General features: G+C 45.0%; 1 protein-coding gene across 5 annotated transcripts in view; it reads right to left on the bottom strand.

Annotated features, from left to right (window-relative positions):
- Window positions 1-2,043: 2,043 nt before the first annotated feature.
- The window catches only part of RRP41 (3'-5'-exoribonuclease family protein), an 81,384-nt gene continuing 60,239 nt past the window's right edge, over window positions 2,044-23,188 (bottom strand). For 3 of the 5 annotated variants that reach the window (XM_086824286.1, XM_086824289.1, XM_086824288.1), the window contains 2 exons: window positions 2,828-2,930; window positions 2,044-2,746 (listed from right to left, as the gene is read on the bottom strand). In XM_086824286.1, coding sequence (XP_086680412.1) covers window positions 2,874-2,930 — 57 coding nt within the window. In that variant the 3' untranslated portion in view covers window positions 2,044-2,746; window positions 2,828-2,873. The remainder of the gene's footprint in view (window positions 2,747-2,827; window positions 2,931-23,188) is intronic. The other 2 variants (XM_086824287.1, XM_086824290.1) reach the window with 1 other exon arrangement.

Here is a 23,188-nt window from a genome sequence, read left to right as displayed (position 1 = left end):
AAAAATAACAAAAGAAACAGAAATATAGAAGACAAATTGCAGAAACAGATTGCAAAACACGAAAACACCTCAACAACAAACACACAGTCGCTTTCCTGCAGTGTAAATTAAACTTCACGCAGCAGCCCGAGCTGCAAACTGGAGCTTGGTGCAGGGCAACTTCCTGACAGCGACGCCAAAAATATGCGCTTTTGTCGCACAGGTCGTAGCTGGGGACTTACCGAGCACCGTATGCGAGCCACGAATGGCTACAAGCATACAACCAGGAAAGTAAGCTCAAACAGAATGCAAAGGTGTGTCACTCACCGCTCTAACCGCCGTGAAGGATTCTCGCGTCGCAGTAGTGAAGGAGGAGCCGTCGTCGCCGCTCTACCGCCTCACCGCCGCCGTGCCGCTACACAGTGCTCGATCGCTCTCTCTCTCTCTCTCTCTCTCTCTCTCTCACACACGCAGGAGAATGAAACCAAGGAGATAAGGCAAGAGCACTCTTGTATTCACAACACATGAGAATGAGGGTTTTAGGGTTACATTTGACTCTTATAGGTGACTTGGCCGTTCACACATGGACACCCATACATGGCCGGCCGATCCTAACCCTTACCCTGCTGATATTCAAGGTGCGCCTCTCATCGGCGATCACCCAATCCCTTTATCCTTAACATATGGTGCCGACAAGCCCGGCCCATGACTCAGAATATGACGTAAAACATAGTACGTCTCAATGTCCGTCATAGGTTAACATTGGGACTCAAAATTTTGAGGATAAGAAGGATGCGATGCCTGCTATGTCACTCGTGTGATATTTGTGGTCACTTAGCTCATACTCACTCAGAGGTGGGCTTGGACCTACCAATAATAAGGGGTGTGCACTTATCCTTCCCTACGAGGCGGTGCCTCTGATGGGGTCGAAATGTAGTCATCACCTATCACATCAAAGAAACTATTGTGATAACTATGATGGCCCAAGTACGAGCAACTTTCACCTATCTTTCACCTCCCAATGGGTCCTCTTTCACTACATCTAGCAATGTGAAATCTAGTCGGATTGGTTCTGGAGGCTAAGGCTCCAAAACTGGTTCTATTTGCAACCTCCTAGTGAGTCCTCTTTCACTGCATCTAGTAATGTGAAATCCAGTCGAATTGGTTCGAGAGGCAAAGGCTCCAAAATTAGTTCTATTTGTGGCCTCTTAAAAATGGTTACAAGTTTGTTTGCTACCTCGGGAAAACTTTGACTGGGTCTATGATTGGCTTAGGGATAGGATGTAGGATACGCTCAAACAAGGTTAGTGATTCGTACTTGACCACTTGCTTAACACTGTCTCAAGTTTAGCCTAGACCTTCCTCACAAGCTCTTAGGCTTGTTTCATTCTCTCTTTCTCTACCTTATGTCTCAAGGTTTGCAATTGAGAGCTTGATTCTTCTAAACGACGTTCCCATGATGAAATAGTTTGCGTGGTACTTGATAGTGGAGCAAGAATAAATGTCATTAATGCAATCTACAAATTCCCAGGGTTCTAGAAGCCTACAAAGCCATCACGGTTGTCCATGGATATGCAGATCATGTGTTGTTTATGATTGGTGAGGCAACTATTTCTAGTCTTCGAGAAGAAAAGGACATGGTCAATTACATGTGTCTCCTAACCACCATTGATGCTCGCCCTCTAAACATGGTGTCCACCTCAGTAGAAAAACATATTATGTACGTGTAGGTTTCAACACACAAAGATGATTGTAATCTCTACTTCTAATTACAAGACTTCCATGACCAGTGCACTGGATGAATTCCATGATTGAATCGCCCCCAAAAACATTAAAAGTTGGCCCATTATGCATCCAATTTGCATTGACAATCACATCTGCAATTTTATGCTCACAACTCTGAAGTCTACAGTGACGAAACAGGTGGAATAGCTTCTCTATTGTAGGCAAGGAGAACCAAATTCCACCAGTAAGAAAAGTGCATACACTTACCATCTAAAATACTTCTTGAAGACCAAACAGAAGAGGAGAGAACGGGTTGATGAAAAGGATGAAGAAGGTCCACAACAAGAAAGTTATATCCATTACATAAGGTTGTTTCTGTTTTTAACCTGACAATCCTTCAATTTTCATAAAGATAGGGAGCAGCTCAATGGCACTCCATATATGCTGCTAGGCAAAGGATTAACATTTACTCAGTTGAGTGCTCTCTTGCCCATCTTCTTAAACCACTTCTTGTTTTTCTGTTCTACAAAAGTTACATCATACCAAAATGCCAACCCAGCAAGCATTGCATGATTGTGCAGATCACATGCCCATATTAGTGCTCTATTACCTAACCATTTCAACCATATGAAGCACAACTTCCACATGTTTCTATTAATAAGTTTCTTCAACCCCTAGTGAGATAGATAGGCTTTTATCCAATTGGTGAAACTCTACGTCAGAATGGACATGGCGTTGTCTGTTATAATTCAGCATTCAAAAGATTGATGTTCATCTCAAGGTTTTAAGGTTTTAAAGAAGATTGATATAACCACATGTAGTAACCAGAGAGGGCTTTTTGGGCGGTCATCTAAAGAAAGCTCTCAACATTCCCTCATATTTTGGAAGAACTGGAATGGAACCATTTCAAAAGCATTTGAGACAAACAGAGCACATTAAATCACTGTTGTTGCTGTGACAACCCACAGAAAAGTACCAGGCCCCGTGTCTCATTTAGTGCTTTTGAAGGAAACCATACCACTTCATCATCTTTTCTGTATAACTGCAAAAGTATCATTAAACGTCACATGACCCAAACATCAAATCGACAAACCCTTCTAATACCAAATTATTTCGAGCATACCTTGGATGATCTGTCAAAGTAGGATTATTTAATCACATCTCCAGCATCAAACCTTCACCACACCTCTTGCGAAGGCCAGCTCTTTGGTGTTTTCCAATAATACCTACAACCAATAGCTTATTCAAACTGTTTGTGTGTGAGTGTGTGTGTGTGTGTGTGTGTGTGTGTGTGTGTGTGTGTGTGTGTAGAAGGGGAGCTGCTTGGAATTGCCACTGGAGACAAAATTCATGAGACATACTAGGGGACAAGAAGGTCATACTGACACTTCTCACATTCTTTTTCCAAGTGCAGGTCAGCGCAAAGCACAAGAGACACATGAAACGGATGAGAGGATATACCACACAGTCGCTCCACAATAGCGTAGTTAGAGCAACCATGACCACATGGGACCCTCATAGCGACATCCAGATGGATTGCTGCCTCTAGGTGACCACATTTGATCAGCATAGCACATAGGGGACTTCAGACCTGACAGAGGAAGTCCCCTCAGGAGTCAGAGACCCATTGTCAGACATCCCCATCATAATCAGATGCTCACTGCCCTGTTTGATCTCAACTGGGTCGCAGGAGATTCTCAGACGACTATGTACATTAGGGACTTCAGACCAGCAGAAGAAGTCCCCTCAAAGACCCATTGTCAGACATCCCCATCACAATCAGGCACCCACTGCCCTGTTTGATCTCAACTGGGTCACAGGAGATTCTTAGATAACTATGTAACCTATCAATACATAAAGGATATAGATCATAGTCACAGGGAATGGGCATTTTTAGACTCCGGAATGTTGGGGATGGGAGCATCTTCCCGTTCCCATTCCCGTTCCATGTCACTCTATAGTCACATGGAATGGCCATTCTCAATCTTTTCCGTCCCCGTTCCCCGTCCCCATTTCATGTCCCATGTGACTATGATATAGATTCCCTCACATCACTAGAGACTCTATTCCCTTTCTTTTTTCTATGTTATCTAGTAGGATTTTAAAGATGCCTCATGCAGCTTTTATCCCAGAGGCCAGTTTGCCCCTTACACACGTTAACACAGCTTTCTTTATTGAGATGCCTAGATGCCTATTTTCAGCTCCCCGAAGCATTTCATCATTTACCATGCCCTTCTTCGTCTCTGACTGCCTAGGTATCCACTGTAAGCCCTTTCTCCTTTGAACCTTGTCATTGAATGCTACACCACTTAAACATGCTACTACATGCAGAGATCTTATCAACATCTATAGGCCCTAGGGAACGGGTCATGGGTCACCATTCCCCCCACCCACTAGGGATCAAGATTCTTCCATACTAGTGGATCACAGGCTGGAGATAAGCAGACTCAAACCACTAGCATTCGCCACAGAGTAAGCCACCATCTCTCAGGCCTACCTGAATGCTTCTACCACAGAGGCCAACGATAGACAACTCCCCTCCGAACACGGCCTACCGTGCTCTCCAAGGGAGCAACTATCCCCAGCCAACCCACGACCCCTTAGGGTGGCCAACTAGCTCTAAGATAGGCCTATAAATACACCCCTTGCCCCCCAAAAGGAATCATCTCACGGATTTCCAGCGAGCACAAAGCAAAAGAAATTGGAGAGCAAGGGAGCAATCTGGCAGCCAGCATTTGCTTCCGGATCTGGGATCAGCAGCAACTGGCTGAGATCAATAGGGAATTGATTATCTTTGTACTACGAACAATTCAATTGTATTTTTATTCATAGTAAATGATACAGATTAGTGTTACAATTACTGATTACTTGTATGTGTTGTGTTTGCTTGTCGCTGATGTAGCCATACATATGGTAGTGATGTGTGTGAACACACTTAGGACCAACCGGGGCACTTTTTCCATCTTTATTAGGAGGCTTTGTCCCCCATGCACGTGAACACCCTCTTATCCACTTACTGGGTGTCCTTATTCCCTCTCTCTCTCTCTCTCTCTCTCTCTCTCTCCCCCCCCCCACTGAGTTCACTATGTGTGTTTGTGTGTGTGTAGCTGTTGCTCCAAACCTATTGGAAAAGAGGGCAATGAAAACCTGCAAGCAGCAAGCTCAGTCACGCAAGGAGTACACAGAGAGGCAGCAATGGAGCAAAATGACGTGAAGTAGTATGCACATCATAATGATAAAGTGAAGGTACAACAAAGCCTAAACCATAGTGGATTTCCTTTCACACCTCACATGTCTAGGGGAAAAAAAGCTGTAAGGGATAAAAAGTGCTCTTGGTAAGCCCCTGTTCACATGTGGCACTACACAGCATAAAATGCTTTCAAATCCCCCCTTAGTGGGTGGTAATGTGAACTTGAATCATCAGCTTTGTTTGCAGAAGCATTAGAAGAGTCCACTGCCAAACCAGATTTCTCTTTGGCCTGTCTCTTCTTGCACTAACTAATGTAGTGCCTTGGCTTTTTACAATAATGACATTTTCCCTTCTTCTTGGGCTGATCTGCATTACTTTTTCCTCTGTTTGATGGCTGTCCAGAATCAACCTTGCACTGATGATAACCACCTTTTGCTTTGCCCTTGCCTTTGCCATGAGCTGCAAAGGCCTGATCACTGCAAGGAACCATGGAAGACTTATTCTTCGTAGTTTTCTCTTCTCGCAAAAGCAAACTCACCAACCTTTCAAACTTTAAAGGACCTGGATTAGCCCTCATAGACAACATAAGAGAAGCCCCGAAAGGCAATTACTGCAAAGTCTTGGATATGAGTTCCTTCTCAAGAATGACCTCATCAATATTGAGCAGTTTCTCTCTCGAAGATCCTCGATCTTCATAAGATGATCGGCCATACTGTCACCATCACTCATGTCCAAGTTCTCAAGCTCTTTCTTCAGATATGCAACTCTTGCCTCATTATTTGCCTCTTGATACATAGCCTCATGTCACCAACCTAGACATTTTCCAATACAAAAGGGGTTTGCTGGACTCCAGGATGTCTAAATATTTGGAAAGTACAAGCTTTGGGAATGGGGGATTATCCTAGAATACAAAGGACCACACTCCTAAAATCTAGGAGAGTTGCTATTTTTGGCCCCACTCCGATGGAAATTCTATTCGCGTCATTACATCTGGAATTGAGCCGATACCAAGAGTTGGCAAAGTGCCTATGACAAAATGTCTACCAATTGGGATAATTTTCGAGATAAAGTTTATGGAAGGGCCCATCTCTTAGATTGGGACGTGGCAAGAAAGTGGACCAAAGTGAGACAAGTGGCCCGACACTTGTTAGAAAGTGGATCAAAGTGAGACAAGTGGCCTCACACTTGTCACTTCAGCTTTTTGTGGCTCTCCACTTATCATCATAGCCTTCTCTTTCCATTTTCACTCATGGGAGCCCCAAATCTATTAATTGGAGCCCTCTCTCTTCATTACTTGCCTCTACCATCGTTACAGGCTGCCCTAATGATGGTTACTCTCTTTCTCTCTCTCTCTCTTGAAGACTGCCCAAGAAGAATACCCGTTGTAGGGGACTGTTTTGGAGGCTTCCATCGCAAAGAAATACTGAAGGCAAGGGTATTTAATCATTTATTGTGATTTCTAGCCATTGTACTTGTTGTACCAACCCTTGTACTTTCTATACAGGTCCTAGCACCACCTATCCAGACCGACCGCCAAGTCATCGCTTGTTTCCACTCAGATCTGACTAACCTCGTGATTTGCCAAATTTGCTTGACTCGCTTCTGCGACGTCACATTCAAAACTAGCAGCCTGACTTTTTCCCTCTTGATCGCTTGTACTACTCATTCTTTCGTCCTTGCCTCTGCACTCCGTCCTTTGTGCACCTCGGCAACTCCACTTCGCTATCGTCATCAACTGTCTCGGATCTTGTTCATCACTATCAAAACTTTGAGGTATTTGTTTCTTGTTCTCATCCATAGGAACTCCGATTCTCAAAGCTTTGTTGTGCTCACTCAAGTATACATCCTATTTCTCGTATACTTTGGCAATCACATCTTTTATCTCGACATATCCCGATGCCGTGCGCGCACTCCCATTTCCCTTGTGCATTCAGTAAGCTTTGACTGCACAAGAGTTCTCAATCAAGGGGAGCTTTCTTGTTCATTGCACCTCATACAACTTTAGGAAATCTTGTATTGTGAGAGTGTCACAGAGCACCAAGTCCTGACCTTTTTGCATTTAGCGGATTTATGACAACCAAAGATCGATTTGATGGTCCCAACTATTCATCGTGGAGCTTTATGATAAAGAGTCTTTTGATAGCCATGGGGGTTGGGGGAGATTGTTATGGAACAAGAGCCTCGTCCTCCAATCGTAGCAACCACTACTCTTCGGTAACATCAACCACAACAGGAAGGGGGACCCAAACTACAACTCAAGTGGTGGCAAGTACTCCAACACAACTGACTACACTCACCGAAGATCAAAGACAGTGAGATGTTCATGATGCCCAAGCAATGGCCATCATCGCTCTTGAAGTCAAGTGATACATTATTCCTTACATCCAAAACTGCAGCTCTACAAGGACTACCCCAGTGGTCCTCGAGACCATGTTCCAGTCCCGTAATGAAGCCCAATGGAGCTAGACAACCTGATCATGAATGAGGGTTGCAAACCATCTTACCAAGGTAAGAGACCTAAAAGAACATCTACTGAATATAGATGAGATAGTTGATAACAAGAAATTGATCACCGCCATTCTTAATTCCCTACATGTTGAGTCCTATTAGAGTTTTCACACTTCTCTAAATCTCTATGAGAGGAAGAGGCAATCCTATATCCTTTGAGGAGCTAGTTGGATTACTTCTCCATGAGAAGCAAACAAGGAAGAACATATCCAAGGTTAATGCAAGCAGAGGAGACCAAGCCTTCCTTCTCTAGGGACAAAGGCAAAGTGGACTGGTCAAGGGTGCCACCAAGAAGAAAGGAAAGTGTCATTACTGCCACAAACTAGGGCACTACATTAAAGAGTGTCGGAAGAGACTTGCAAAGCTGAAAGCTGATGAATGTTGGGTTTTATGCTGTGTATGCACCCAGAGGAGTGCTAGTGATCATCAGTAGGTTACTGGGGCACTTTTTACTTCAGTTAGTGGAGGTTTTTTCCCCCAGTTTAGTTCATTTTCACTTATATGCAGGTTATAAGTGTTTTGGTCCACCCGGCACATTTATGGCCGGTCATGTGAACACTTATCCTTTAGGGGTCACTATCATGTGGCTTGTACTTCACTTTTATTCATTCAAGCATATTGGGAGTCGTGTTCCTTCCTCTCTTGATTTCCACGCCTGTTTGAGCTTGTGAGAACCCTAACCCTAATCCTTCAAAGTCTTCATTTGGTATCAGAGCATTGAAGCTCAGCTCAAGCCCTGTCCGTACACTATCAGCATCATCTGCCCGTACAACTGTGCGCTGTACTGCATCCGTACCTGACAGTGCCATCGTACTGTACCAGCCAGTAAACTGTCAGCGCCGCCATATAGTACAGTCGACTGTACTTCTTCCTGTGGTGGACTGTACCTGCAGTACTGCTGCGTACACCTCAGTACACTGCGCCGCCTTCATTAACACCTGTGCGCCGCCTTCATTTCAGTACAAGTCAGCGCTGCCTTCAGTACCCGTACTGTACCTGCATACAGTCGCAGCAGCTGACGTGTACCTGCTCATACCCGACTGTACCTGGCGACTATACAAATCTGCGCATGCTGTGAACCTGCTTCAGTACCCGACTGTACCTGCTTCAGTACCCGACTGTACCTGTTTCGACTGTGCGACTTCCAGATCTGCAGAGTACTCAAACGCACTGTTCAGTACAGTGCTCTGTCTGAAAGTACATCCGTCGTACTTTCACCGTACCTGCAACTTATTCCGTACAGTACACTGTACCTGCACAGTACAACAGTCATTTGCGTTGAAATCTCAACTCTGGTAAGCAGTACAATTCTTGAATATTGGGCATTTTTATTTTCTCTGTGAAAATATACAGGCACAACAGGCAGATTTTCTAGCAAGGAAATATACAGGTTTTTTGCACAGTTTGGGTGCAGCAAATTTTGGGGCATTTTGGCATTGTGTACGCCATTTACTGCTCTACTCAGTCATTGGTGCATTGAGCTGCACATTCAGAGGATTGAGAGTGCAGGCAGATTTGGGTGAACTGTATTCAGTGGAGTACAGTTGTTATCAGGGTTTTTGCTTTTGGGTTTTTTGATAAACAGGTACAACATTGTGCGTAAAGCATAATGGCAAATCAACAGCAAAGTGATGTATTCACATATTTGTCTAAGGAAGACAAATTGGATGGCACGAACTACTCCTTATGGAGTTTTATGCTGAAGAATGTGCTTGTGGCAAAAGGTCTTTGGGATTTTGTTAGTGGTGATGAACCACGTCCAGGTCCATTGGCTCCAGAGACTCCTCCTCAAGGGGGTGCTCGTGGACGAGGACAACAGGTACAGGCTCCAGGACAGCCATTGCCTGTTCAGAGAACAAATGCTCAAAAGACATGGGATGCCAGGGATGCACAAGCATTGTCACTCATTGCATTGTCAGTTCAGAGGTCCATTATACCTCATATTCGGTCAGCTGGCTCTTCACAGAATGCATGGGTGACTTTGGAGCAAATGTATGCTGCTCGTAATGAGGCTAGGATCTCATTTTTGAAAAGAGAGCTTGAAAATCAGAAAATGAATGAAGGGGATGATATGTCTAACCACTTGAACAAGCTGCAGGATTTGAGAGAGCAACTCATCAATGTGGATGAGATTATTCCTGAGACACAGCTTGTGTCCACCATCTTGCACTCTTTGCCAAGATCTTACTTGGCTTTCCATACCTCTTTGAACCTCAGCATGAGGAATGCTGTTGAACCCCTCAAGTATCAGGAACTTGTTGCTCTCTTATTACAAGAGGAGCAAATGAGGAAGAATATGAATATGAACACAAATGCTGAACAAGCATTTACTACAGGTCAAAAGGGGAAAGGGAAATCTCAGCCAAAGAGTGCAAATCAAAATTCAGGTGATGGTGGTTCTTCACAGGATACCAAGAAAAGTGATGGACAGCCCAAGAAGAAGGGCAAATGTCATTATTGTAAGAAGCCAGGTCACTACATCACGGAATGTAGGAAGAGGATTGCCAAAGAGAAGGCAAAGGAAGCTGGGATGTCTGTTAATGATGCTCCTAAAGCTCCTCCAGAGACTGCTTCTTTTGTTGAGGACAGGGATTACTGTTTCTATACATGCAGCTATGATGCCTCTTGGTCTTCACAGGCACTCAGTATGACAGAGCATGCATGTACTTGGTATTTTGATAGTGGTGCCTCAAAGCATATCACATCTCGCAGGGATTTGTTTAGTCATGTTGGCCCTGCCCCTGTTGGCAAAACTGTTCAGTGTGCCAACAATGCTTCATATCCAGTGTGTGGCATTGGGGAGATTCAGCTTACAGCCATTGATGGCTCCATTCTCCGCCTTACAGATGCCTTATATGTACCAGGGATAAAGAAGAATTTGTTGTCCATTTCTTCTTTAGCACATTGTGGAATGCAAGTCCACTTTGATGATGATAAATGCATGGTCAGAGACAAAGCAAATGCCTTGACCTTGATGCTTACTGGTACATTATGTCATGGACTTTATGAGTTGGATGCATTTCAGCCAGTGGATCAGTCTGCTTATCATGCATTCACTCTTACTCCAGCTATGGTTGATGCGGAGTTATGGCATGCTCGCATGGGGCATGTAAATTTTGGTAGTCTTATGCTTATGCAGCGACATAATATGTTTACAGACCTACCTCTCATGGAGAAGCCTCCAGATCACATTTGTGAAGGATGTATTTTAGGAAAAATGCACAGGTTTTCCTTCCCACGTGATCAGGCTCTAAGAGCAACTGCAAAGTTGCAACTTATACACAGTGATCTTTGTGGTCCCATGCAGACGAAGTCATTAGGTGGTTGCTTTTATTTTGCAACATTTATTGATGACTTCTCTCGTATATGCTGGGTATATCCTTTGACACAGAAATCACAGGTATATGATGCATTTTTGGCCTTTGTAGCACTTGCTGAGACAGAGTCTGGATGCAAGGTGAAAACTCTCCGTTCTGACCGAGGGGGGGAATATATGTCACATGTGCTGAATTCTTTTCTTGGGAGTAGAGGTATAAAACATCAGTATACTACTCCTTACACTCCACAGCAGAATGGAGTTGCAGAAAGGAAAAATCGGTCACTCATGGAGATGGCCAGATGTATGCTAAAGGCAAAAAGACTACCACATATCTTTTGGGTGGAAGCAGTAATGTGTGCTTGTCATATTTTGAATCGATGTCCCACAAAGGCATTGGTTTCTATTACTCCTTTTGAGGCTTGGCATGGCCGCAAGCCTTCTGTATCGCATTTTCGTATCTTCGGGTGCCTTGCATATGCACACATACCCAAAGAGTTGAGGAGGAAGCTTGATGATAAAGCCACAAAATGCATTTTTGTTGGGTATAGCCGTGAGAGCAAGGGCTACAGGTTATATGACCCACTATCCAGGAAGATATTTATCAGCCGGGATGTGATTTTTGATGAAAAATCAGAATTATCCATGGCTGGTTATGAGGCAAATCAGGCTGAAAATGATGTATTTGAAGGTCTTCTACCCATGGAGTTTCATTCCACAGTTGGTGATCCAACTCATGAGGGTAATGGACAGCCAGCAAATGATGTAGGTGGTGCAGAAATTCAGCAGCAAAATGAGCCAGGAGCTGAACCAAATATGGGACAGCAGGCACCACAGGTCAGACATATACCTAGATGGTATTTGAGGACACTACAGGACAGCCATTTAGAGGGTCCTCTTGCTGGTCGTACTCGTAGGGAGACAAGGACCAATGAGCATGCACACATCATGGATTTGAATCTGGTTATGGCAGCCAGTTTACAGGATGATGATGAGCCTGATTCGTTTGTGGATGCACGAGATAATGTGCATTGGAACAAAGCCATGCAGGATGAGATTGATTCTATCAAAAAGAATCAAACATGGGATTTGGTTGATCTGCCCAAAGGCAAGAAAGCCATTGGTACTAAATGGGTCTACAAGTTGAAAAGACATGCAGATGGATCCATTGACAGGTACAAAGCCCGTTTAGTTGCAAAGGGCTATGCACAGAAGAAGGGCATTGATTATGAGGAGACATTTGCTCCTACATCTCGTATGTCGACACTTAGGTGTGTCATTGCATTGGCTGCACATCGTGGTTGGGTTGTTCACCAGTTGGACATAAAGACTGCATTCCTACATGGGGACCTCGAGGAGGAAGTTTATGTATTTCAGCCCATGGGATTTGCAGAACATGGTCATGAAGGGAAAGTATGCAGGCTGAAAAAGGCCTTGTATGGTTTGAAACAAGCTCCACGAGCTTGGTATGCAAAAATAGATGCTTTTCTACTCACTCAGGGATTTGTGAACAGTCCATCAGAGGCCACTTTGTATGTGAAGAAAGAAGAGACAGATCTGCTGGTCATCAGTCTTTATGTGGATGATCTCTTGCTCATGGGATCAAATGATGACAAAATTGCAGCATTTAAAGAGATACTGCAACAGACATTTGACATGTCTGACTTGGGCCTTGTACATTACTATTTGGGCATACAGTTTGTGCAGGATAACAGAGGCATTGGGTTGTTGCAATCACGTTATGTTGCTAAACTTCTGGAGAAGTTTAAATTTCAGGATTGCAAGCCTATTAGTACTCCTATGGAGCCTGGGATGAAACTGTCACTAAAAGATGACAATGTTTCCTTTGATGTGCTTTGAATTTGTTTCCTTTTGGTGGATGATGTACAGTGATCACATATCACTCCAGGGGGGTTTGTTGGGTTTTATGCTGTGTATGCACCCAGAGGAGTGCTAGTGATCATCAGTAGGTTACTGGGGCACTTTTTACTTCAGTTAGTGGAGGTTTTTTCCCCCAGTTTAGTTCATTTTCACTTATATGCAGGTTATAAGTGTTTTGGTCCACCCGGCACATTTATGGCCGGTCATGTGAACACTTATCCTTTAGGGGTCACTATCATGTGGCTTGTACTTCACTTTTATTCATTCAAGCATATTGGGAGTCGTGTTCCTTCCTCTCTTGATTTCCACGCCTGTTTGAGCTTGTGAGAACCCTAACCCTAATCCTTCAAAGTCTTCAATGAAGACTCTGCAAACTCTGCTACTTCTAACCCCAACAACAAGGAACAACAGCCAGATGAAAAAGTAAACTAGTCCATGATGAGTGGGCTTTCTAGCCACGTTATCACTATAGGGGAGAATGTTAAATATTAATAGTGATGAATGTGGAAATAAACAAATGCTAGGTGGTTGTGTAAACTCACACCTATTCTAGGTTTAAATAAAGTTGTTCTAGTGTGTGTGAACAATTGCTAGTATATGGGTTCTTTTGTGTGTCGGAACAACCTCTTAAGAGGATCTTATGTAAGCAATGATGTATGTAGTGTAAGTAGGATCAAGGTTAGGGTTGAGACCAAAAAGTTACATCATGGTGAATCTGATACAATGTCTGGATAAAAAACCAGAAAATGAAAAAGAAAAATAAAGATGATACTACTGGCACCTAGAAAATGAAACTGGAACTGTAAGGTAAACAGAAACTCTTATAGGGTGTGAATATAGTGAGGGGGGGCTACGCTATGGAGGTGAGTGGAGTATAGTGAGGGGATACAATATCATGTGGGACGGGGGGGTACACTATGGAGGTGCCTCTGCATCGGACGCTGGCGGATCTGCTCAATATCCTCTGTGGTCAACACCTTGACAGGGTGTCCCGCATGTCTCGCAAGAATAATCCGAATCCGCCGCTGCAACCTCCATCTATGCTGGGATGCCCTCCTTCGTACTCGTGGGCGTCTGGACCACCCAAGCTCAATCGCACGATCAATCAGTGCACCGCTGGTGTGGGCGGTATCCATGTCCTACTGCTGTGCTGTGGTCCATCTGGCGCAGTGATGGCTGGACTAAAAAAGTCTGTAATGTGCCTCTGAGTCTGGCTCTCTGTGCGCCTAAGCAGGCTATCTCTATATCTCCGCAGCTCAAGCAAGAACAATCCCAAACACCTCTGGTCTTGGTATCCCATGACTCTGGAAAGTGGTCCAAAACCCTCTCTGAATAAACAGTGGAAACGACCACGTATCTCATAGTATGCAGTACAATGGCATATATAATGCAGCTCTGTCTCTGGCTCCCCACGGCATACTCGGCATATCCTGGCCTCAGCTGGTATACCTCTATATCAGCCAATCTCAATCTCAAGCTGGTGTGAGGATGTGCGAATCTGACCAATAGCACATTGTACTGCATGAGACAAGTGTACATCCATGTAACTGGGCCTGATCACAAAACCATCTGCTGTGAGCTGAAGAAAATGCTCTCTGTAGAAAGCCATCTTCGTGCCCAGCTCCTCAGTCGGCTGTATCCATGTCCTCCTAATGTCCAACTGAACTAAATCCTGACGGATGAGTCTGGTAATCTCTGTCCGTGTGAGAGTGAGAGAGGGTGCCTCTAGAGAATACTGGAAGGGAGGCAATCTGTCCATGCTAAAACCATGTGCCTGGAACCAAGATGTCATCTGTCCATACCAACAAGCCGTGTCTCCCTGTAAAGCTAACTATCGGGAGGACTCAAGGGCGAGGCGTGCATATCTGTCTTGGGGGAGATCCCACAAGCCATGTATGTAGGAGACTGATCTCGTAAGAGCCTCAATCACCAGAGGGGCAGCCGCCAGCTCTGCTCGAATAATCTCATGAGGTACCACGGCCTTGGCTCTAATAATCCTAGCAATCATAGATACCGAAGGCCTCTCCATACCTCTCCACCCGCCTGTGCTGTGATGGCCCACTGAAGGTCCCCATATCTGCACTCCATAAAGCATAGCTGATGTCACTAGAGTGTCAAAAAGCCAAAGTTTCGTTCGAGGTTCCTAAAACTCAACCTGCAAACACATCCTCTCCAAACCACCCACAGCTGCATGTGCTCTAGTCAATCTAGTCTCTGCTGCTCTCCTCATCGAAAACACTGGCCCACTGAATACCACCCCAAGATATGTATATGCATCTGTATCTCCACAATCTCCTGCCCATATGTAAATGTGGGAGCTGATCGCCTAACCCACTGTGGCATGGTGTTAAACACCATAACCTTGGTTTTGCCAAGGTTGACAGACAATCCACTATCATGTGCAAACTCATGTAAAGCATCCAGATGATGCTGCATACCCTCAGGGGAGTCAGAAATCAACACAATATCATCAGCATATAACAATAGTGGGATCCATGTACCTGCTAGCTGGGCTCCTCTGTCCCCCAATCTCTCAATGTAGTCAGAAGCCTCATCCACATACATACCAAACAATGAAGGAGATAACGGGCAACCTTGCTTCACTCCTATAGTGGAGTGAACCAAAGTAGAGACCCCCTCTGGGGTGCGTACCTGTCCTGCAACTGATCTATATAAAGCCATAATCCCCCATATGAGCTCTGTGGGTACCCCCATCTCTTGTAATCGCCTCATCAATCTGGCTCTGGGCACTGTATCAAATGCTTTGTGGAAGTCCACAAAGCTACAACAAATCCGTCACCTATGGGACCTGCCCTCCTCAATAATGGCCCGCAGAGTCAAGATGTGGTCAAGAGTAGAGAAACCTCTCCTGAACCCCGCCTGTCCCTCTGCTCGAATGCCCTCTGTCTCTGCCCATCTACTCAACTGCTGCTCAAGAATGGATGCATACAATCATGCTAGTGTGTGACCAATCATAATAGTGCGATAATTTCCTGGCTCCATAGGGTCCCCTGACTTGAAGATAGGCACGATGGTGGACATACTCCAAGTCTCGGGTAAGCCTTCACACATAGCACGATTGAACATCACTGCTAGAAGCTCTGCCAGCATGTCCCTCGCATGAATAAAGTGCTCAGCGGCCAATCCATCATGATCATATGCTCTCCCAGTCTTCATCCTATCAATGGCCTTCCTTACCATCTCTGCGGTAAAGAAAGTACATGTCTGTGGGCATGGTATTGGCGGGTCCGGAAAAGGTGTCTGTCCAGGAACTGTATATAGAGATGCTGCATAACTACCCCAGACCTCTGTAGAAGTGATGGCCAAAGCAGGGGAGGACTCATGAAACAAACGCCAAGCCTCCCTCGAATCCTGGCTCAAGAACAGCTGGTATAATTCCTGCTCTAGCTGAGCAAGGAAGGCCCGCTTCTTCCTTCGCACAAGGCGCCGGAAGTCAATACATGACTCTCGGTGAGTAGTGACTCCCAAAGCAACCTCCCGCTGCAGTCGGGCTGCAGTCGGGCTCTCGTCTCTCTGCACTCCTCATCATACCAGCTGTTCTGGGGCATACACCCAGAACGTTGTCTCTATCCAGGCTGAGTATGTGGATATGCCTCTCTCACTGCATCCTGTAAAGTCTCTGTCAGTATATGGGTCAGCTCCTCCAAAGGTCTCCCTGGCTCCTCTGTGTACAGACGTCTATAAATCCCATCTGTATAGACAGCATCAGTCTCTGAAGTAAAAGTATATCGAGTGTGATCTGCCCCTCGTGTCCTCTGAGCTGTGGTAAAGTGAAAAGAGAGAGAGAGAGAGAAGAGTTGTGTTCACAACCAAGAGATCAAGAGGATGAACAACTCAATGATTTGATTGATTGATTGTAATAAAAGCTTACACCAAGTGCATGCTTTTGTAGGTTGTATGCCTTATCTTTTGACTCAAGGGAATCACACACACATACTAGACAAGTGACACATGGCACACTTATCCATGCCTAAGGGTGGGTCTTGAAAGGCAGGTTGCGGTGGCTTTTTTTGAATTTCCTACGGTTCTTCTTCTTTGGAGAGCTAGAACAATGGAGAGAGATTGCACAACACAATGATGAATGAATAATGGTGGCATCTCTTAGGTGTTTATCTCTGGTTTTCTGGTTCAATAGGGTGCCCTGCAGCAGCACTACTGGCCATTTGTTTAGATAGAGTAGCAAGAAGTATAGCATAGAAACGATCCATGGTAGAAGTACAGCATAGGAACCACCCTTAGGCACTAAGGTTGAGTAGCATGGCTAATATTTGTGAGGTATAAAAATATGAATAAGTGGTGTGTGCATAAAGAGAAGTATATAGGTGTGAAAAGCAAGGACCACGAGCACTTGCATTAAAGTAATGGTCCCTTTTGTTCATGCACACTAAACTAACTCCCGAACATTGCATGAATCTAAAAGTGGTGGGGGGATACATTGAGAATTTTGTGGAAGTTAGTGTGGATTTTTGGTAATTGTGTGTGTGTGTGTGTGTGTGTGTGTGTGTGTGTCTGTGTGTAGGTGCACGTGCCAAGGGGCTGGCTCACATTCACGAATGCAGTTCACCTACATACACCTGTGATGATATCAAGACAAGGCCTAGGTGGCAGATTTCAGCCTCTCAAAGCTCATCAGAACTGCTGAAACACATACCGTGACAGATTTTTCTCACAGTACTCCCTAAGCAACAGGTCTCTTGCATTTTATAGACTTCACTTTTTACCCATATATCGTTTGACCATCAAAAGTTATGGTATGGTTTAGCTAACCTGAGTTAAAGATTTGGATGCCTTCCCTTGATATCATTAGTATATTTGCATACTGGACATGTTGCAGACACCTCTAATTGCCATATGGCAATACCTCACACGTGAATCTTTTTTCACTTGGAAATTTGGGGTATACTCCTTTGCTCACTCACATTACTAGCAAGACAAAAAAAGTCTCTGTCGCTCAACCATGGTTACTCCTCATAATGGAGGTCTTAAAAACATGAGCTAGCCAGTGCTTGGACAATACAATATGAGGGTGGAGCATTCATAGCCAACACCCCCCCTCTATGTCCACCCAAAGGTGAACTACCTCTGTGGTCCAATGCCGAGACAATGAATATGCCGCTCCTTCTGATCTCTGCTATCTCGATGTGTTTCTTGTGCAAGCATGAAACACAGGATTCCGAGCAATGGCCATGCAACTCTTGGTTGTCACATTGCAGCGTTGTACGTTGCTTCTATACCACTCTCGTATCCTATAAAATCCTCCTCGTCCACAATGCCTCACATGATGCAAAGCATGCAGCTTTATACTTAGCTTCTGTCTTGACGAGAATGCAATAGTGGGCTGTTGCTTACAGATCCAAGAAAGACATCCCGAACCAACCCACCCAATCTTAGTCACCAAAGCCATTGAGGGTCTTACCCGTAGCATAGGTGATGCTAGACTCCTAAGTACCTTGGATGTATCACAACACCTGCACACTTGTTTTCTAATGATTCTCTCAGGGCTTGTTGGAGAACCTGCTCAAAACACCAACAGCAAAACTCATGGCTGGTCTAGTATTACACAAGAAGATAACTACAAACCAGTTTCCTCCTGTATAAGGTCTCATCCGCAAGGTCTAAGGTGTCTTCGATGGACAGCTTTAGATCAATCTCCATTTGAATATCAACTGCCTTGCATTTCGTCATTCCAAATGCCTTGAGTATCTCACATGTATATTTCTACTAAGAGACGAAAATGTTATCTGGCTTCTACCACACCTCAATCCCCAAACAATAATGCACGAGCCCAAAACCTGTCATCTCAAACTCTGCACTAGGCATCTATTGTGTTAATGAGATCTTTTTCTGGTGATCCTCTATCAAGCTGAGGTCATCTATATAGAGAACAAATACTTTCCCTTGCTGACAAAAGACATACAAATTTGCATCTGACGGGCTACGTAAGAGACCAATACTCACAAAGCAAGCATCAATCCTCTGGTACCATGCTCGTGGGACATGTTTCAGTCCGTGGAGTATCTTTCGTAACCTGCAAACTTTGCTTTTGGAATCGGGAACCACAAACCTAAGTTGTTGTTCCACACATACCTCCTCCTCAAGGTTCCCGTTGAGGAAAGCACATTTTACATCCATTTCGAGAACATGTTAACCTAGCTGTAGGAGCAAAAGTTTCCTAAAAGTCAAAACCTTCAACTTATGCAAAACCTTTGGTGACCAAACGCGCCTTGTAGTTTTCCAAAGTACCATCAAATATGTATTTTGCTTTGTAAACCCACTTAGTGTCAATTACCTTGCGTCATCCAAAAGTTGTTTGTATCACTTACGGAATGGATTACTTTTTGGTGGCACATTATGCTCTTGTTCTTCACCAACATATTACATGTCCATAGAAAATGGTACAGGCTGCCCTCCATCAAAATGCTAGGAAGCCCGTGCTGCATGTGGAGGTCGTGTTGCTTTGGTGATTTCCTTGTTGCATGATGAAGAAGAAGGAAGCTCCTCCTCCATCCAACGTGGTTGTTTGTGGAATACCACATCACGGCTCACTATACGATCTTCTTTGCCTCAAGGTCATCGAGCCAATATCCCTTCGACTCCATGTTGAAACCCAAGAAGATGCATTTCTGGTTTTTAGCATCCAATTTGGTCCTTTGGGCATCTAGAATATGTACTTAACATTTACACCCAAAAACTTTCAAGTATGCATCTAAAGGTTTCTTACCCGAGTAGACCTATAATGCAATCATCCCTTTGATGGCCTTTGTTGCACTCCTGTTAAGAATGTGCACAACTGTATTAACTGCCTCGGTCCAAAAGCATTTAGATAGATTCTTGCCATTAAGCATACTCCTTGCCATCTCAACAATAGTATGATTCTTGCACTCTGCAACACCATTTTTCTGTAAAGTGTCAGTGATAGTGCGCTACCACTTCATGCCTCTTTCCTTGCAGAAACTCAAGAATTCATCAGACACAAATTCTCCTCCTCAATCTGTTCTAAACTACTTCAATTTTGATTGTCTCGGTTTTATTAAAGTTCCCAAAAGCCTAAGACTTTTCCTTAAGAAAATACACCCAAATCTTCCTGCTATATCATCTATCAATGTGAAAAAATAGGAATAACCTCAAACTGCAATGGTACTCATCTCTCCATAGAGATCAGCATGTACGAGCTGAAAAGGAGCCTTGGCCCTAAAATTGGCCTCTTGTGGGAAGGGTTTTCGATGCTGCTTACCCATCATGCAAGCTTCACATACATCCAAACTCTCAGAAATTGGTGACATGCTCAACTAGCTTACCTTTTTACATCTCTGAAAGAGTCTGCATACTGAAATGCCTATATCTCTCAGAGAGCACTGGGGACCGTTACACAAAGACAGGCGAGCCGACAGATACAGACCCTCACACACCATAAGAGGCGTGCATATGAGGAGGCACAGTACTGGGATATGTACCACCTTCTCATGAGCAGAGATACAGCCACTACATGGCGCAGGATGAGAGAGCCTCGCCCTCGTATCCCGATTGAGGATCCACACACATGGCACACATATGCAAAGAGCCTCTACCATATCCCTCAGCAACCGCCCATACCACAGCCACAGGAGCCCCGCCCAACCACCACCTCTACTTTCTTTACCGCTTCGATGCTAGAGAGAGCTATCCGCCGGTTACAGCATGGGAGATCGGCTGACCACACAGGTATACAGAGTGAGCATCTTATTTATGCATCTTACACACTGGCACCCTTTGTTGCTCACCTCTTTAATAGGGCACTAGTGGAGGGCCTACCAGCTGAGTGGACTATGCACACCATCGTGCCTCTCCACAAAGCGGGAGACATGCTAGACCCCAGCAACTACAAGACTATCATGATTGGTCATACATTGGCCAAACTTTATGGCGTAGTGCTCGAGGCAGAGTTGAGCTCGTATGCAGAGAAGGAGGGATTGCGAGCACCAGGGCAGGCTAGATTCCGACGAGCTTTCTCCAGAGGAGATTAAACTCCTGCTTTGTGGATTTCCACAAAGAATTTGACACGGTGCCACGGGAGAGACTCTTCCAGCGCCTCCAGTCATTGGGGATCCCATTAGAGATAGTCTGGGGCATCTATGCTTTATATGAGCAGGTCCTCGGGCGCATACGATGCCCCGGGGGGCTATCTGATGTTATTGCTAGCACCATAGGTGTGAAGCAAGGATGCCCACTCTCTCCTACACTATTTGGGCTATACATTGATGAGGTGGCTGACTTCATTGTTCACGGTGGTGGGGACGGGGTAGATATCTCAGGTACCACAGTCCACATTATACTATATGCAGATGATATTAATTTGGTCTCATAGTCGCAGATGGGACTACAGCATCATCTCCATGCACTCGATGACTTCCGCACACAGAGGGGACTTACAGTGGAAAACCAAGGTCATGATTTTCCACACCTCAGGGCCGGTTCGATGACGGGCCGTCTTCACACTAGCAGGAGGACAGGTAGAGGTGGTAGACTCATATGTGTACTTGGGGATTACATTCGCGACTCCGCCAAGAAGATTTACTATGGCACAGGCAACCAGGGATAGACTCACATGAGGGTATGCAGCTCTGGCCATGATAGAGAGACAATGTCACCAGGCACATTTCTAGGAGCCCTGCACGAAGGGGTGGTTGTTTGACACATTAGTCACCCCTGCTTTGATGTATGCTGCAGCAGTATGGGCACCTGGGCTCGCCACCTCCACATGGTCTCAGATAGAGAGGCCTCAGATTCTCATGCTCTCACGGATGATCCGCAGCAAACCCTCTGTCCCACATGACATTGTCTGAGTGACGTTTGCTGCACCTCCTATGCTAGTAGAGGCGCTCTTCCAAACAATTTGCTTCATACAGAGGATCAGAGATATGCAATCAGATCGACTCTCACATAGAGCTTTTGAGGCGCCCACGCAGCTCACAGAGAGTGGAGATAGGAGATAATGGTATTCACAGATGATACAGTGGCTCACTTAGCATGGTCTTAACATAGATCACCTACCAACTTTCCAATATGATATACATGCACCACACATCTAGCTCTCTCACAGTGAGAGGAACAGAGTCCTTCGGCAGGATCTATGGCGGCGATACACTCAGGAGACTTGGATTACACCCAATCAGCCTCTACCGCCGAAGATGCTATACTACAGAGATCAGTTTATGCGTATCTCAGCGGATGGATTCATTCAGCGACCCAGATATATGGATGTGTGCATGCCTCACATTGCCCGAGTGGCGATTGGCCAACTCAGAGTGTCGTCGCACCAGCTTGAGATTGAGGCAGGTAGGGCAGCACGGATCCCCGGAGCAGAGAGGATATGCAAACTATGCCAAGAGGAGGTTGAGAGTGAGGAGCATTATGTATGCAGATGTGAGCATATAGTGTCATTAGAGAGAGATACACCACCATCTTCAGTGGGCATCCCTCACTCCGCCAGATCATGGAGTCCACAGACCAACGCAAATTTGGCCAGTTCTTGCTAGAGACACATCGCCACAGAGAGACACTGCTACGGACTCATACCACAAGGAGCGGTGGGCGACAGCTCCAGCTCACTGATTTCTTCCAGAGATCTATCCCAGTGCCTACCTTGACACTGGAGGGGGTTACACTTCAGCACGCTGCGGACCTCCGAGCCAGACGGAGACCGAGAGCACCAGGCTACCAGACTACATCAGAGGGAGATCACAGAGATATGAGCTTGACATCAGCACCATATCCAGGAGCGGCTCGCTCACTTACACTCACACTCGGAGATCATGCTCCAAGGGATTTTTGCCTCGCCATCGCCTATGTATCACATATTACACCCCCATTATGGTACTCGTTGGAGCTAGACAGATCTGCATTGCATTCTTGTATACCCTACGCATATGGGTCGCATACTGAGCCTCTAGCAGTAGTGCTCCATCCATCACACCCCCCCACTAGCTCAGTACTTTCATAGTTTATTTCATGTTCATTTTCTCCTTTTTTTCTGGACATCCAAAGGACATTGACAGTTGTACATTGATTTGTCTCATAGGTCGAGTTCGGCCTCTAGCAGACGTTAATACAGCTTTCTTTCTTTCTTTCTTTCTCATGCCAAAGTTTGTTGCTACCCAAGTCGATCTGGACTGCAAGTGCCGAAAGCTCATACAAGTTGTTTCTTCGAATACCCTTTGCAATGACCTTATCATCTCCACCAAAAATGACTGCACCATTCTTATTGAAGTGAGCTTGCAAGTCACAGTCTGTGATGGCCGAGATAGAAAGAAGGTTTTTCTTCATATCTGGAACCCAAAAAACATTTGAAAGACTTTTTGTACAACCTTCTTTAGACATAAGTGAAATAATACCTGAACCTTTGATTGGGGACTTAACATCGTTGCTCACTACCACCCATGATGACATCTCCCACAAGCTTTAGGGAGGAATACCGATCCTTGCAACTGGTCATGTGCCTAGAAGCCCCACTATCGATGATCCAAGAATCATCATGTGCTGCAACATTAGTTGTCTCACCAAGCTTGGACAAGATCAGCAGCAAGTGGTAT

This window comes from Cibotium barometz, chromosome 30 (assembly GCF_041138505.1).
Source record: "Cibotium barometz isolate CiBa-2024 chromosome 30, ASM4113850v1, whole genome shotgun sequence".
NCBI classification, from domain to species: domain Eukaryota; kingdom Viridiplantae; phylum Streptophyta; class Polypodiopsida; order Cyatheales; family Cibotiaceae; genus Cibotium; species Cibotium barometz.
Note: the sequence above shows the minus strand (reverse complement) of the source record. Positions and strands in the feature narration are given on the sequence as shown.